Here is a 15,529-nt window from a genome sequence, read left to right on the forward strand (position 1 = left end):
AGCCCCACCCGTGGGACAATTTGACTTTCCTGGAAAACTGTCAGAGCAGGTATTATGAAAACGTGGTCAGGAATCGGCAGGAATTGAGTACTAATTATTGGTGCAAAAAATATTTCAAAAGTCAAAATGGGCGGGGCCGGGGTAATGTACGTTATTGTCTACGCATTTTAATGAGTTAAATACCTTTCGAACTATTATATTATTCCACCTTATTCCGACTAAAACATTATTTATTAGTAGGAAATTTGGAATTTAATGATTTGCCCTCAATATAATTTTCTTTTTCAAATAATAGTTAGGTATAAACCTATAAAGCAAATTTATGATTTTAATATTAGCATGATATCGGGTTAATGTAAATATTAAAGTATTTCACGTAGAGATATTCTTATAAAATTATAGCAATAGCTTAAAATAAATATTCTACTCTTAATATTACAGTCTCTTAATGAAATTGAGATATTTAAAAGTATTTATTTTATTTATATTATAACAAAAATATACTGCTAATGTGATATTAGAATAACATGCATTTCTTCATATTTGTAGGTATGATATTAATTCTATATAAAAAATAAGATATTTAAAAATTGGCAAAAATATTTATTGGCATTATAACAAACTGAAGCAATAGCCTACGTTATTGTTTATGATTCTTAAGTTCTTTTAACATTTTACAAATTAATATAACACTTTACATTTTGATATTGTAAAATAGCTATAGTTGTAACATTATAAAATAATAATAATTACCAAACTATTATTGGTATTTCCATTACAATTGTATAAACTAATCGGTTTCCATTTTTTTTTTATTATTAGCTTTTAGTAAGCGACTAGCTGGACAATTATTTAAAGTAGGTAATACAAAATTATGAAAAAAAAATACAAATATAAAATAATGAAACAAGCTACCTCGTCTTTATAATTTATACATTCAAAAATATATTATATGAACACAAATACACAGTAAAAATATTATTAGTTTATAGTTAATTGATTAAAATGTACGTGGATTCACTTTGATCAATATGATAATTTATTGATTGACCAACCAGAATTATGCACAGTCGGGGCTCTAGTGACATCAAGAATTAGCTTGATGGCTACAACAATGCTACATCCATAGTACATGATCTATGATAATACTGACAATAATAATTTTAGACAAATTAACATAAGTTAACTATATATATAGAAAAAAAATCCCATTGTAAAAATATAATATTAAAAATAGTAGTTCCAGCTAGGCCGGTGTTGCTCTGGAATGTGATTGAGGGGGATACCGATGGAAACGTTAAAAGGATTGTGGTGGGTCGGTAGTTAAGAACATTGTAAGGATCACCAGACTTTAGCATCGGCGTATTGACTCTTAGTTTTAGTCATGATTGGAGAAGAGTCAGAGTAGAATATTTAATTATAAATGAGTGGTATAATACTCGTATTCCGGCTCTGCGGAGCTTGGCGGGCTCGTTTTCAGCTCTACGGAGCTCGACTGGCTGATTTTCGGTTCTCCTTTCCGCTTTAGGCCCTCAACACTGTGATTCATGCCGTAAAATACATATATGAAAATTCCGATTATCATCCAAATACTGAAACGGATCCAGGTGTTTCCGTCAAGTTGCATCATCAAGTAAAAGTTCAACAAGATGCTAATGCACGGTGTGAGTGGAACCAGAGGGACCTATGAAAAAGGAACATAAGTTAATTTAAAACGTTTAATTTATAAAACAAAATAAATGTCTACAAATTAATAATAGTTAATAATACTATAGTATATTAAATAAGAGTCTTTTCCATTACATTCAGAGCGCATCAGTCTGATGATTTTAAAAAAATGTATAAAAACAAAACAAATAAAAAATGTGGGCAACTGGGTACAACCTTGCTATACAGTAGGTGTCGAGTGGGTCAATGTAATGGATGTGTTACATTTGAACTAAATGATATATAATCATTATATGCAAAAGTTTTGAGCGAAGACTGTCTCAGTCAGCCTATACCTACCTATAATTACTAAGTATTTTTTTTTGTTTTTGTATTTCATTGTTACTATTAAAGTAATTTTATTTACTATTAATAATACAGTAAATTGAATACATTTTTTGTATATGTTATTGTGCGTATAAAATATAATAATACACTTAAGTAGATACTTTAAAAATTTCAAGTACCCAAGAATAATATTTTTAAATAATTACAACATAATAGGACAATATATAACTAAAATTGTTACTCTTTGTTTAAATATCTAATTTTTCCAAATGTACTTAAATTATCTATAAAAAATCTGTGTTTATATATTTTTTAGATTTTTTGTTTACAGCATGAATATCACTTATGAGAAACCTTATTTTTAATTTTTAATTCTTGGCTATGAAAATTTAATATTTTATAAATGTTTTGCTATTTGCTATTTGCTAATTGTCAAATTTAAAAAATATTTATCGATATTTATACAAAAAAACAGGATCGAAATTTTTAAATTTTGATATAAAAATCAATGAGAATTTTTGTCTTGTATGAAAAAAACCATCGGTTAAAATTCAAAGTACTTATCTACGGTAAATTGTTTTTGAGTTGCTACAAAAAAAAAAAAAATCGATTTTACTGTCAAAAACTGGTTTTGCTTAAAAATAACAGTTGGTACCTATTTCTTAAAAACATTTGTTTTTCCCGCTTATGAAAACTTTTGGACATTTTCGATTTCAACCTGTCATAAGTATCAAATAGATAAAACGTTCTATCAAATACCACCCCCCTAGTTGAAAATAAATTAAAATTAAAATCATAATATTACATTGGTACATTTATTTAATGACCTGTGAGTTGTGACATTCCTGTTTTTTTTTTTAAATACCATTTTTTTAAGCCATTAATATATCTAGCTATTGTTTACGTTTTATTATGACACCTATCTGAGAGATCAATAACGATTCGTACCTTGAACGAAAGTTTTTTCATCGATTGGGGCTGTCTGGACAGTAAGTACGTCAGAAGCACCAGCCCGATAGCCAAAATAACACTCGTGTACATCGCGATGCTGTTTCTGATGCACTCTTGTTCGAAGTTTGGCGTTGTGGCGTTGTTGGTGTTTACCACGCAACCGGGTTGGAAAACCGTGGCGTTTCTGTCGTCCTCGTCACACCATTGCTGGGTGGTCTTAACGCATTCTTGTTGTGCGGTTACGAAGCTAAACAGCGCGGACGTGCAAACTGCAAAAGGCGAAACGACGCGTTAATACTTAAAAATTATTAATAATGTCAATAGTCGATGGATTATTCCGTCGCGAAACTTACAGTACAACACTGTAAGAGTCGTGGCCACGCGCTCGGTATCTTCGTTACAGTTGTCAACGTTGGACAGGTTTAAGTACCTTTCCACCATCTTGACGAAACCACCGGTCTCTGGTTCGTCGTCGCCCTGATTTATCACGAATTTGTCGTCATTCGGATCGTTTCTGTACCGTAACAAGAGCACGCAAACGCTCACGATCGTGTACGCCAACAACGTTCCGATTGACATCATATTCATCAGTTGATCGAGGTTCAAAAACATCGTGATAATACCTGAATATTAATATTAATATTAATCGCACAGGGTCAATATTGCACGCCATGCCGATCACAAGTTGTGCAATCTTATTAATATAATATATTTACCCGCGAATAGACCTGACACCAGAGTAGCCGTCACTGGTGTTTTAAGCGTCGGGTGAGTGTCCGAGAACATGCTGAACATAAGACCGTCTTCGGCCATAGTCATCAGAATCCTGGGCATCGAGAACATGCTCGCTAAGAGACTGTAAAATATGTTGTAAATTCGCGATTAAGACATCACTGAAACATTCTTGACAAACATTTTCTTACCTGGCAAACATAGCAAATATAGCGCCGGATGAAACAATAATTTTCATCGACGTCCAACCAAGTTGATTGTACACGTACGGGAACGGCGCGTCGATGTCCTATAACGTGTGATAAGTGATGGTATTTATAGTTTGAAGTTAAATATTGGAAATTAGTAATAGTAATTTTGTTAGAAATCAGAATTAAAGCGTTAAGAATAATAATATTACGAGCTGTCTTCAAAATATGCGGTCTAACAAAATTGTACATTTATTCTCATACTTATACTTTATTATTTTTTTATAAGAAAATACACATGTAATAAAAAAAAATCCCGATACAAGTAATTAAATAAGAATATTTAGAAAAACAAAATTGCAATAAAAGCAGAGGTCGAAATAAAAGTTAATTGCGGTTGTGGTGTTTTAATAACAGACAAAAATATATAAAGAACATACAATACACACAATATCTGATAGTTTTTAAGTATTTGGAAAACTAGGTAAGTACTTTATTATTTAGTAAGTATTAGGTATGTATATAACTAGGTAATTGTAATTTAGTATATCTCGCTAGTTCTACCTACCTAATTTACCGTATATAACGCAATAATATTAATATACCAACACCAATATAGTTATATTATGCCTAGTAAACCTGAGTATTGTGAAATCTACCTACAGGTAAGTTTATTATAATAAGACAATATTGAATATACTGATATATTTGAGTACTTATACAAAACAAAGCAAGTTTTAGTCGCACACAAAATTACTTATATTTTTTAGTTAAATCGCATAATAATATGTTAGTACTATAAACGAAGAGTGTTTTTTTAATATTAAATTGGTCGATACCTGATCATAATACGGCCACATCAGAGTTAAAACCGAACTGGTACAGCAATATGCAAACGTTATGATGATCAACGACAGTATGATCGCCAACGGGATGTCACGTTTTGGGTTTTTCGCTTCTTCTCCTGTGCACGGAAAATAATATTTAGTCGATGACGTTGAAGGTAGGCATATTTCATAGAGCTTAAAATATGCCGTCGATTATATTTTATCCTATTTGACACTCACCCGTAGTAGCTATGGAGTCGAAACCGATGAACCCGTAAAAACATTTGGCTGCCCCCATGGTCACTCCGGTCCACCCGAAAGGCATGAAACCGCCTTCACCGCCATTCGCGCTCATCGGGATATCTTGTTTCGGTATATTCCAATTGTGAAAGTTAACTATAACAACGATAACCAAATATTATATTAATTTACAGTGTCATAATTATAATTTATTAACACCGATGACGTGTGGTTTAAATCAAAAATAATAATATGTTACTTTTAAATAATCCGGATACCACGACCGTGCCGACGGTCAATAAATTAACGATGGTAAACAGGTTGTTGATCATTGCAGATTCGCGAACTCCCCATGACAGTAAAACTGTAAAGGTAATATCAATTAAGTAATAATTTATCTTAAATGTAAGTAATATAAGTATAATGGTATAGTTGTGTTTCGTGTTTGAAACAATGTTCTACTCACATGACAATAGTAGCACGAGGCTGAATGACAAAATGTCTGGGTAGCTTGCCAAAAAACTAACATTCATGGGGAGTAAATACATCATGCAGGTTCTTATGGGGTAGCCAAGCAGTGCATCGATGTAATTACTCAAAGCTTTTGCGACGCTTGCAGTACCTGTAACGTGCAGTGATAACAAATTAATACTAGATTTCAACACATTTCAATAGGCACTGAAATTGTCTAAGCCTAATAATTTCATCAATTTAGTTGGACAAGATGAAATTTGTTTTTGTTTTTAAATTTCAATACGTACCTAATATTTAGAACACAAAACATATGATAATAAAACACTTTTTATAAACTTTTAAAACGTATTCTCTACAGGAGTCTACTGTAGTCTGTTGTTTTTATAACCGGTGTGCGCGGTACAGTTATCTATACCAGTGGTCTTCGACCTTTTTGGACTCGTGACCCACTTTTTTAGGTGCACATTTTTCGCAACCCAGGTAAGCTTTGTAAAAAAACAAAAACATAGCTAAAATTGCTTAATGCCTTGTATAGTACTACCTATTATAACTGAATAAACTGAATATACTGTGATTCCATTATATTATAGAATATAGATTATATAAACTGCATTTTTATTTATTTTGTCTATATTGAACTTATTTTTTATTTTAAAAAGAAGACGTATCGTGACCCAATTTTAAAGCTTACATGACCCCCCGGTTGAAGACCACTGACCTATTCTACGGATAACCGTGGTTACGGACAAATTTTGGTCGCATGAAGTTCAAAAATAAGCCGTGGTATACTTTAAGTTATTAAAAAAAGATAATAATATGTAGTAAACACTTATTTCAATAAGTTGAATGAATAAAATAAAATAAACGTATTAATTATAAATTGGTCTATTTTTACACATTTGAGTACCTATGAACCAATATTAATAAACAATCAGCTTTTTTTATATAAAAAAAGCATACATGGGTCACAAAAAATAAATAATAATAACGAAAATGGGCCTCGAGTCAATAGGTTGATAACCACTCCTCATACTGTATGTTACTATGTTATATATTATTTATACAGCCTCGCCTCCACGGTTGGGGTGCATCAGCTCCGGACAAAGGCAATAAACCCCAATTTTTTTTTCTCCCTCAATTCCACACATCAATACATAACTTAGTTAATGATAAAATAACCATCCTTTATAAGCTCGACGGGCCCTTAAGTCTTAACATCACTCACCGATAACGTATTCGAGTATCAGATTCAATCCGATCATGTACGCGACGAATTCGCCCACGCCAACGTAACTGTAAACGTAGGCCGACCCAGCTCTTGTGACTCTCGCTGCAAATTCTGCGTAACATAGCCCTGTGTATATAAACAATATATATTATTATAATCTATTGAGTCATTGATTTCTATTTCTAGAAAATTTAGAGATGTAAATGGAATAATATAGTGAAGGTAAAATTAATATTTTAATTTGTTTCTACTGACTATAAACAAAATCTATGTGGTTTACAAAATATGTTGTGTACCTATATGTTACATATCATGTTGTATTTCCTTTATATCCAGGTAGAGTATAACTAATAGGTGTAATACACCATATACTGTGAATTTGAGTATATTTTACTATAAAACAATAGATAGCTACAAGATGGCGATCTAACCAAGTTTTATTAAAATCCGATACCTATATTTGTTTCTGAATACCCAACCAATGAGCCTAATTTGAATACGAACCGGAAACAAAATATTTCCTATAATTTAATTAGTTTTTTGTTTCACATTTATCTTTATTTTTTCTCACCTGAAATAGCCGACGCAAAGGCAGCCAAAACGAATGACAGCACCGTGGCCGGGCCGGCTAATGTATTGGCAACGATTCCGGCAAGCACGTAGACGCCCACGCCCAACGTTGACCCGACGCCAAGTGACGTCAGGTCAAACAGATTGAGGACCCTGGCCAATTTCTTATTGTCCGGCTGGTCTAGTTTATCTTCGTTTTTCCGTCTGAACAAAATCTGGGACAGGGTTTCACGCTGGAAAAAAAACATCCATCTCTAGTTATCATTATAATATGGCATTCCCTGTAGGTAACGTAATTTTGATTACAGGCGAAATCACGTCGATTCAATATTTTGAATCAGGTTGCCGAAATCAACACACATCATTGTAAAATTAATAGCCTTATTCGCTTTGTTCAGAATCTAAAATGTTTAATGTTAATATTTTGTACCTCTACTGTTTCGCAGAGCTGCGTTACTGAGTCTCCAAACATTTTCATCGAGCTGTCTTTATGTAGTTTGAACGTATTGAACAAAATATATCCTGTAAGTATTATAATTATTAGTTTATATAATATTAGTTTTACTGGTTTATAAAAAATTTAATCTCATTTATCGTCTTAAAATTAGTAACAAATTAGGTAGTAACATGGTAAATTTATGTTCAAAAACTCACATTTAGCTTTATTAATTTGCTGTTACACACTAGTAATACTAAGACAATAAATGCGGGTTTCCTCTTAATTCCAAACAATTTTTTAATAACAAATATACTAAAATAATTTAAGTCATCCGATGTCCAATATCGATGTGCGATTCATGAGAGTTTCTATTAAAGAATGCCAAACCAGTGTCTAAAAATCTCAATAATAATTACATATCAAAATAGGAGGTTTGAAGTACAATAATATATGCGATGAACCTATTCATCATTAAAATTCCCAACAATAAGGCATTATCAATTCAGCAATTAGAGCCAATAGGTAATTTATTTTACATTAAATAGATATACATTACTTTAACTACCAACACACGTCTTTTGTCATTTTTGGATAATTGTCAAAGTAAAATCAACAAAAGCAAACATTATTCCTGGTTTTGTAAATTTATATGGCAGTGCAGTGTATTAACATGCCATGCCAATAATGTAGAACATATTATGTACAATGTACATCGAGATATCGATTTCACCCACCATGATATAAAAAACATTGTACGATTGGAACTTTTTGACCGTCGTATCCTTAGGCAGACACGTACGTCACGTAGCGTATAGTTATAGTAATTCAATCACATTAATATGTGTAAGCAAGTTACCGGTTGCGTTGACTCTAACCTATCATACATTATCATTCTTCATGTTATTTATTATCATGTAGCCTACAAAAATACACCAGCCGCCAATAGAATAACGTATATCTAGTTTAAAACAGCATTTGTGAGTCATATTATCGTGTACAGCTTTTAATAATTCAGTTTTAGATATGGTGGGGGGGACTGCTTTTAGCAAAAACAAACAAAACATAATATTACGATTATCGCTGGATAGCGAACAGTGAACAATGCAATCAGTACAATGTTAGGTACTTTATACGTATGTCGTTTGTAGGTAAAATCCAAATATTCAATTCCATAGATATTTAGTGACTGCTACACCAGCATTATAAAATTGCAAATGATTCTATGTTTTAAAATGCTCATATCTCGCTTTAAAATTAAAATATAATAAACATAATAATATGAGGTTCACTAGATAATATTCTTACCTCTAAATTCGATAATAAGTCGGTATCGAACACAACTGAGTTAAAAAGATTATTCAGAACATACCATTCGGTTATCATGCAATATTACTAAAACGTACGCGGGTGTAGCGTCCTTAAAATAAAATAAAACTACTTATAATGTCAATATAATCAAATATTCATACTTACAAAAAATATATCTATTTGGAAGAATACAATTTGTACCTATCCGGCGGTGTCATGCAAGAATACAATAATATAAAACACAGCCACAAGGCACACGCAACAAGTGTCCACGATGCTGCTCGTGCAGACGACGTTACAACTCGAGGTACGATTGTATTTAAAATGTCCAGTAAAGAAAACCCGTCAAGCGAATGTGAAATATCAAAAACGTGGTAATTTTTAAACAAATCTTTAAGAGTAAATTAGTATTGATAGTGAAATAATATAGACTAAGATGGCGGCACATCGGCGTACGGCACACTACTACTTACACAGGTCGTTGTGTTTCTCGTTTGCCGCCAAGTCGTGTTTACCTGTGCCTGCTGTCTGCTGCGTAGTACATAAAATACGGCGCCATTATCAGCCATTGGTCCGACGTCTAACTGACGCCGAGATTACCAGTCTTACCATCTACAACATTTTTCAACGTACACATTTCCCACAAGTTCAACAGTCACTTTTTCCAAAAACCAATTCAACCAATCCACGATGTGGACAATACGAATAAACGTTGTATTTCAATTCGGGTACCCTTATTGTCTTCACCACAAAAAAATTTATAAAATAAAAATATTTAATACTGATGATACAATTTTGACGTGCTATTGTTACATATAGATGTTAGTTATTATAATGTTAACCATTGTGTTGATTGGGAATCAATAATATTATATAAATTATAAATAGTATATTATGTGTATGTATTATTACAACGATTTGAATAGACGACAATAAATTGTTATATTACCTAACCATGGTTAGATTTAAAAACATCGCTGCGTATAAAGGTCCCTACACACTGCGGCGGTAAACGGTACGGTACCGATACGGTAAACAATATTTTATTTGTGCGGTAATTTTTACCGTCGTACCTTGCACACTGATCCGGTAACGATATCGGTTACCGGACGGTAAAATATCGTACCGGAACGTTTACAGTAAAAACTAGCACGCACTGCTGCGGTAGTGCGTATACCTATACGTATCATCAGGCACGGATTTTGGAGTTTTGTGGTGCATACCTTCTCAATAATTTTTTTTTCACAGAGCTATGTAAGATTAATTTGAATTTTTTTGCTAAAAATTAATAAGCTCTTACCTACCCACCAGACATTTTTGCTGTAGGTATAATAAGTGCAGCCAATGATACATAATAAAAGTCTTAATATTTGTACCTAATGTCCTAATTGTCTTATTATACATTTTAAAGAAATTGTACATAAAAATTATAATAAATATATAATACGTGAATTTACGTATGGATTATGTTATCTTAAAAGGAAATTTAATTTCATTGAGCAAAAAATACAACGTAGCAAGATTCTTAAGCAAATTTATTAGTGTACGAGCTCTGATAACGACTGGCCTTTTTCGCCTCCCATCGACGCATTTATTTTACGTATGAATATACGATCTTTCTTCCTATGGTCTCTGTAGTCCGTATTTTCTTGATTATACAAGATATCATTCTCTCACTTCGGAAATGAGTTTTTCTATGTTAATTGACGACATAATTCTTTTGAAATTTTAAAATAGTTACCTTTTTATGTTGGATGATGATGTTATGTTATTTTTTAAACGTCATCACTGGACGAAGAAAGGTTGACGATTAAGGTGGTTCTAGTCGGTCGTTTTCTAAGGAGTAAAAATTAGGCAATTATGTAGCAAGTAAAACCGTGCCATGTCAATGTGTGCGTGTGTAAATGAACATCGGTGTGTGTGGGCACACACCGCAGTGTAGGTCAACGCCTAGCGACCAGCATACACATTTTAAGAACCAGCGTTCTCGCTCTCGCAGGCACATGTCAATATATTAAATTGGAAAAAACTATACGGTTAATTTTTGAGTAAAACATACCTTGGCTCTGACAAAATTGTGAGACTTAGGTTGGTCTGATTTCGATTCTGTAACAATCCTAACAACTATTAACACGTCCTCTAAAGAACGGTCGAAGAATTTTTTAAAAATGTTAATTTCTTCAATACATATGGTTGAACAAAAATGTAGTAAAAACTGAATATTGTATAATATTATTGTCAAAAGTTCAAACTTTAAAAAAAGCTCCGACCGTTCTCTATAGGAGATGTTAAGAAATGTTATTATTTTTACAGCATTAAAATCGGACCATCTAAAATCTCACAATCTTGTCAGAGCAGAGGGTCTAAAAACGGTTATTTTTTTGACCGACTGGAACCACCTTAAATACTTTTCCACAAATTTTGTATCAAAGTATAATATTTTCAATTTAGATCATTAGCTAAGTTCCTGGAAGCAGGCTGGACAATTATAAGTCACGAACTTTTGAGAATTCTAGATTTCTTGGAAATAACGGACTAATGAACCTTATATAATATATGCAATACTACTTATTAAGATTTGAATATTATCAACTTACCTACCTAGCTTAAGCAACAGGTTGTTGCAATGTTGTTAACTATAAATGTGTAGGTACCTACCTTAAATGTTTACTACGAAATTTATGTTAGCTCGTTATGCTTCGGTATATATCATATACATTATTGATTATTCTTAAAATCTATCACCTATGCACAGAATATTTTTTCGTAGGTATTCAATAATTTATCCTACTACACAATATACAATACTATACACCCAATTATAAGGTACAGACGATTATGTATAGGTTCCCTGGTGTTTAAGTATGCATTTTGAGTTATGATTCACATTCAATTAATTTTACCGTTCCGGTACACGATAAAAATTGTGCATGCAACGATCTAGAAATACTGGTGCATATTCCGTTCTCCGATACGATATTTGAGACCGTACCGGCATAATATCGCAGCAGTGTGCAAGCGCCCATTTAATCTCATGGGTATAGGTTTTAACTGTACCGCACAATGAATATCGGTGTGTCTACCGTCCACCGGTCCGACAATATCGTGTCGATGTGATCGTGTACAGAAAATACTAATATAAACATTCAGTGAAATTTTCAAGTATCTACAGAAATTCGTTTTTTAATTACAATAAAATAAGAAAATCGTTATATGAGAAATCGAGTGAATATCAAATGTTGTAAAATATGAATTTCAAACGTTTATAAAAATTTAATTTGAGTTTCTTGTAGACATTTTTTTTTTTGAAAAAGGTAGACAAACTTATGATGAATCTTGTATTACATTTTAAAATCTTAGATTTAAAAAAAACATTTTTTTAAGAATTTCTAACTCAAAATAATTTGCAAATTTTCGCCATTTTTACGTATTTTGTCAATATTTGTACTTTAGATGTTTATAAAAAAAAAAAATTGTGGCTATGGATTTTTAATTTTTTTTATCTGCCTTCAAAACAATATACTAAGAGCCTTCTATAAAATTTGCAAGCTTTTTTAACCAACAAATAAAATTTTATTGATATTTATAGAAAAAAAAAACTAGAAACCGTAATAATGTCCATAAACAGCTCAAAATAAGTCAATATTTGGAAACTGTAGTGGTGTATAGAAATTGCTAATATAAACATTTTGTCAAAATGTGATGTACGTACGGTCATTTGTTTTAGAGTTTCACCAAAAACCAAAAAAAAAAATTCCCAGTTTTCCTTAATTTTTCTTTTGTTTTTCACGTCGCTTTTGAAAACTACTGGTAAATTTTTACTTTTTACCCTAAAAAGTACCAACTAGACGGACCAGGCTTTTACATTTTGTTATATGAAATTAAATACAAGATGATAACAAAATTATTATGAATCGAATTAAAAAAAAAAATTAACGTATATCCGCTAAGGGCCCTTCACCCCTGCGGGCCCCAGTGCCGTGCACCGCCTGCACCTTTGATTTTTACGGCACTGCTACAAGGAATTTACCTCTCTAATGTACCAACTAGATTCACTTTTCTACCAGAAAACATGGTGAAGTTGAAAATCATGCATTTTTACTACCCCATAAGTTGATAACAGAAAAAAAACCAATACATTTATTACTACGCTCAGAATATAAAATTATAATTAAACAATTTTACATAGGTACCTACAATTTTTATAGCCTATAAAAACAGTTATCAGATGACATTATAATAAACTTGGTAAGCTATGAGGTACAAACTAGTACATCGATATTATATAATTATAGTACGTAGTCCATAACATATTTTGAAAATTTTGAATTTGCAGAAAACAAAATACATCAAGCCTATTAGTTTCTATTAATGGATTTATTTGATGGATCCTTAAAGTAAGTTTGTTAGTTTGTGTGAATAAAAATATAACCCACCTACAAGTGAAATTGAAATGACTGGGATAGATTTTCTTTATGGTGAAAATATCCTACTAAATTGTACAGATGTTGAGGGAAATCGTGTAGATATTCCATATGATAAACTCCAGTTTCTAATTTAAAAAAGTATACCTATTTATACAATTTAAATTTAAATGTTGTTTTAATAATTGTAAAATAATTTGTATTATGACTTAGGTACTTGGCATACTTTTACCATATATACTATTGTAAGTAATACCAAAAATATTAACAAGTTGTCAGAATTCTATACTATTGACACACAAACTGATGATTTTACAAACACGTAAGTTAAATCACTCGACCTCATTCGACCTACCTTATATCAAAATTTAAAATATTATTTATGAAACCAACATTTGTAAAAATAACCGTGAAACATGTAGGTAATGAAATAACCGGTAAAAGAATTGTCGATGTATCTTACTTTTTTGAACAAATACAAAATACTCGTAATATACACCTAATATACCTTTAATGATATTTACCTATTTTGTGTAGGAAGATCGACGAGAATGTCATTCTACATTTTGGTTAAAGTGTAGAATATGCTAGATAAAAAAAAATATGTACAGTGAAAGAATCTCCAAAGACTAATAAATTGGTAAATTAATAAATCTCTTGTTAACAGTCCAATAGCGATTGGTAAAAATAATTAAATATTATATCCATCAGTTTAAATCAGTATTCGATTTCAATATAATAGGTACCTATATAATTTAATAATTATTGACCACATTATTGTATAGGAATACAAATGAAATTTTATCAGGATTAGAAATATTTTCTATGAGTTCCAAAACGTACACAAGCAGGTATAGAAACTATTCTGGAAACTAAAACTAAGAACACTGCTTGGTTTGAAATGCAAAAGGGGGCATGAAGGCATTATGATTAAATCAAAAATACCTACTTATCTGCAGTGGCGTATTTAGATTTTTGTTTTGGGGGTGGTGGGTATGACTTTATATATCCCACCAAAAAAAGTTAGAGGTCTTGAATTTCGAAATTTTAAATATTTAATGCATTAAGTATATTCAATGTATATATTTATTTATAATGACCAAATATAAAATACCTACTAGGTGCCTATATAGATGTAGATGCTAGAACATTTTATGTTTGTAGTATTTATTAATTTTTATTCAAATAAATAGTTATATAAATAAACATTTAAATAAATTCGTAGGTACTATAGATGCCGATCGCATACCTTGTATAATTGTTGGGGCTGATAGACAATGGTCCAAAAGATGTTATCGAACCAAGTACGATGCTCTTTCTTGAGTAGTAAGTTAATGTTTTTATAAATATGTTTTGTATTTTTTTTTGTGGTGTGGGCTAACATTTTAATATTAAAAAAGGTGGGTAAGTGGATTTCGCTCTGCTGTACAGTAGGTTACAAGTGGGTCACTGTATAATGGATGGTATTAAATTTGAATTCAATGATATAATATCATTGTATAAGAAAAACGATTCTGAGCGGAGATGGTATGTCAGTCTAGGTATAAGATATAATATTATATTATAATCAATAGTATTTAAAAAAAATTTACCTATAATAAATTCCAAATTAATCATATCATAATATCTATTAGGTACTTATAACGCGTTATACATCAACAACAAACCGTGATACTGTCATAGATATATAATAGTATACTTTAGAAATTTCAAGTATACCCAAGAATAATATTATACAATCACAACAAAATAACTGAAATAGTTATTCTAGGTTCTTAATATGTAATTTCATCCAAATTTGTACTTAAAAAGACTATAAAAATAAACAATGTAAATGTATTTTTTAGATTTTTTGGTAACAGAATTAATTACTTACGTGGAATCTTGTTTAAAATTTTCAATTCTTAGATACAAAAGTTGAACATTTTATAAATTTTTAACTACAAAATTAAAATTTGATAAATTTTGTCAAAATTCGATCTTTAAATGCTTATAAAAAAAAATTGTGCCTATGTATTTTTAATATTTTTCAACTGATATTGTAACAATATACCAGGAGCTTTGTTTTAAATTTTTACACTTTTTGGCTCAACAGATAAACTTTATTGATATTTATAGAAAAAAAAAACTAAAAAAATTGAAAACTGAAAATG

General features: G+C 31.1%; 1 protein-coding gene across 1 annotated transcript; it reads right to left on the reverse strand.

Moving 5' to 3' along the window:
* Nucleotides 1-1,044: 1,044 nt before the first annotated feature.
* LOC100167530 (cationic amino acid transporter 3) lies at nucleotides 1,045-9,521 on the reverse strand. The gene is made up of 12 exons (XM_029485355.1): nucleotides 9,468-9,521; nucleotides 7,207-7,438; nucleotides 6,633-6,761; nucleotides 5,400-5,555; nucleotides 5,193-5,297; nucleotides 4,934-5,089; nucleotides 4,706-4,830; nucleotides 3,870-3,967; nucleotides 3,663-3,802; nucleotides 3,300-3,569; nucleotides 2,944-3,215; nucleotides 1,045-1,684 (listed from the first exon to the last, which is right to left on the reverse strand). Exons 1-12 carry the CDS (start codon nucleotides 9,519-9,521, stop codon nucleotides 1,418-1,420), a joined length of 2,004 nt encoding a protein of 667 aa, XP_029341215.1. The 3' UTR covers nucleotides 1,045-1,417.
* Between the last annotated feature and the right edge of the window lie 6,008 nt (nucleotides 9,522-15,529).

The sequence above is a fragment of the Acyrthosiphon pisum genome, chromosome X (assembly GCF_005508785.2).
Source record: "Acyrthosiphon pisum isolate AL4f chromosome X, pea_aphid_22Mar2018_4r6ur, whole genome shotgun sequence".
Classification (NCBI taxonomy): Eukaryota; Metazoa; Arthropoda; class Insecta; order Hemiptera; family Aphididae; genus Acyrthosiphon; species Acyrthosiphon pisum.

Bases quoted from the DNA above. Each gene is read 5' to 3' on its own strand.
- LOC100167530 (XM_029485355.1), bottom strand. From the start codon at position 9,521: ATGGCTGATAATGGCGCCGTATTTTATGTACTACGCAGCAGACAGCAG. The intron at 6,762-7,206 runs GTGAGAAAAAAT...TTATATACACAG, and splicing joins CTTTGCGTCGGCTATTTCAG to GGCTATGTTACGCAGAATTT. The intron at 5,556-6,632 runs GTGAGTGATGTT...TGCACGTTACAG, and splicing joins GATACTCGAATACGTTATCG to GTACTGCAAGCGTCGCAAAA.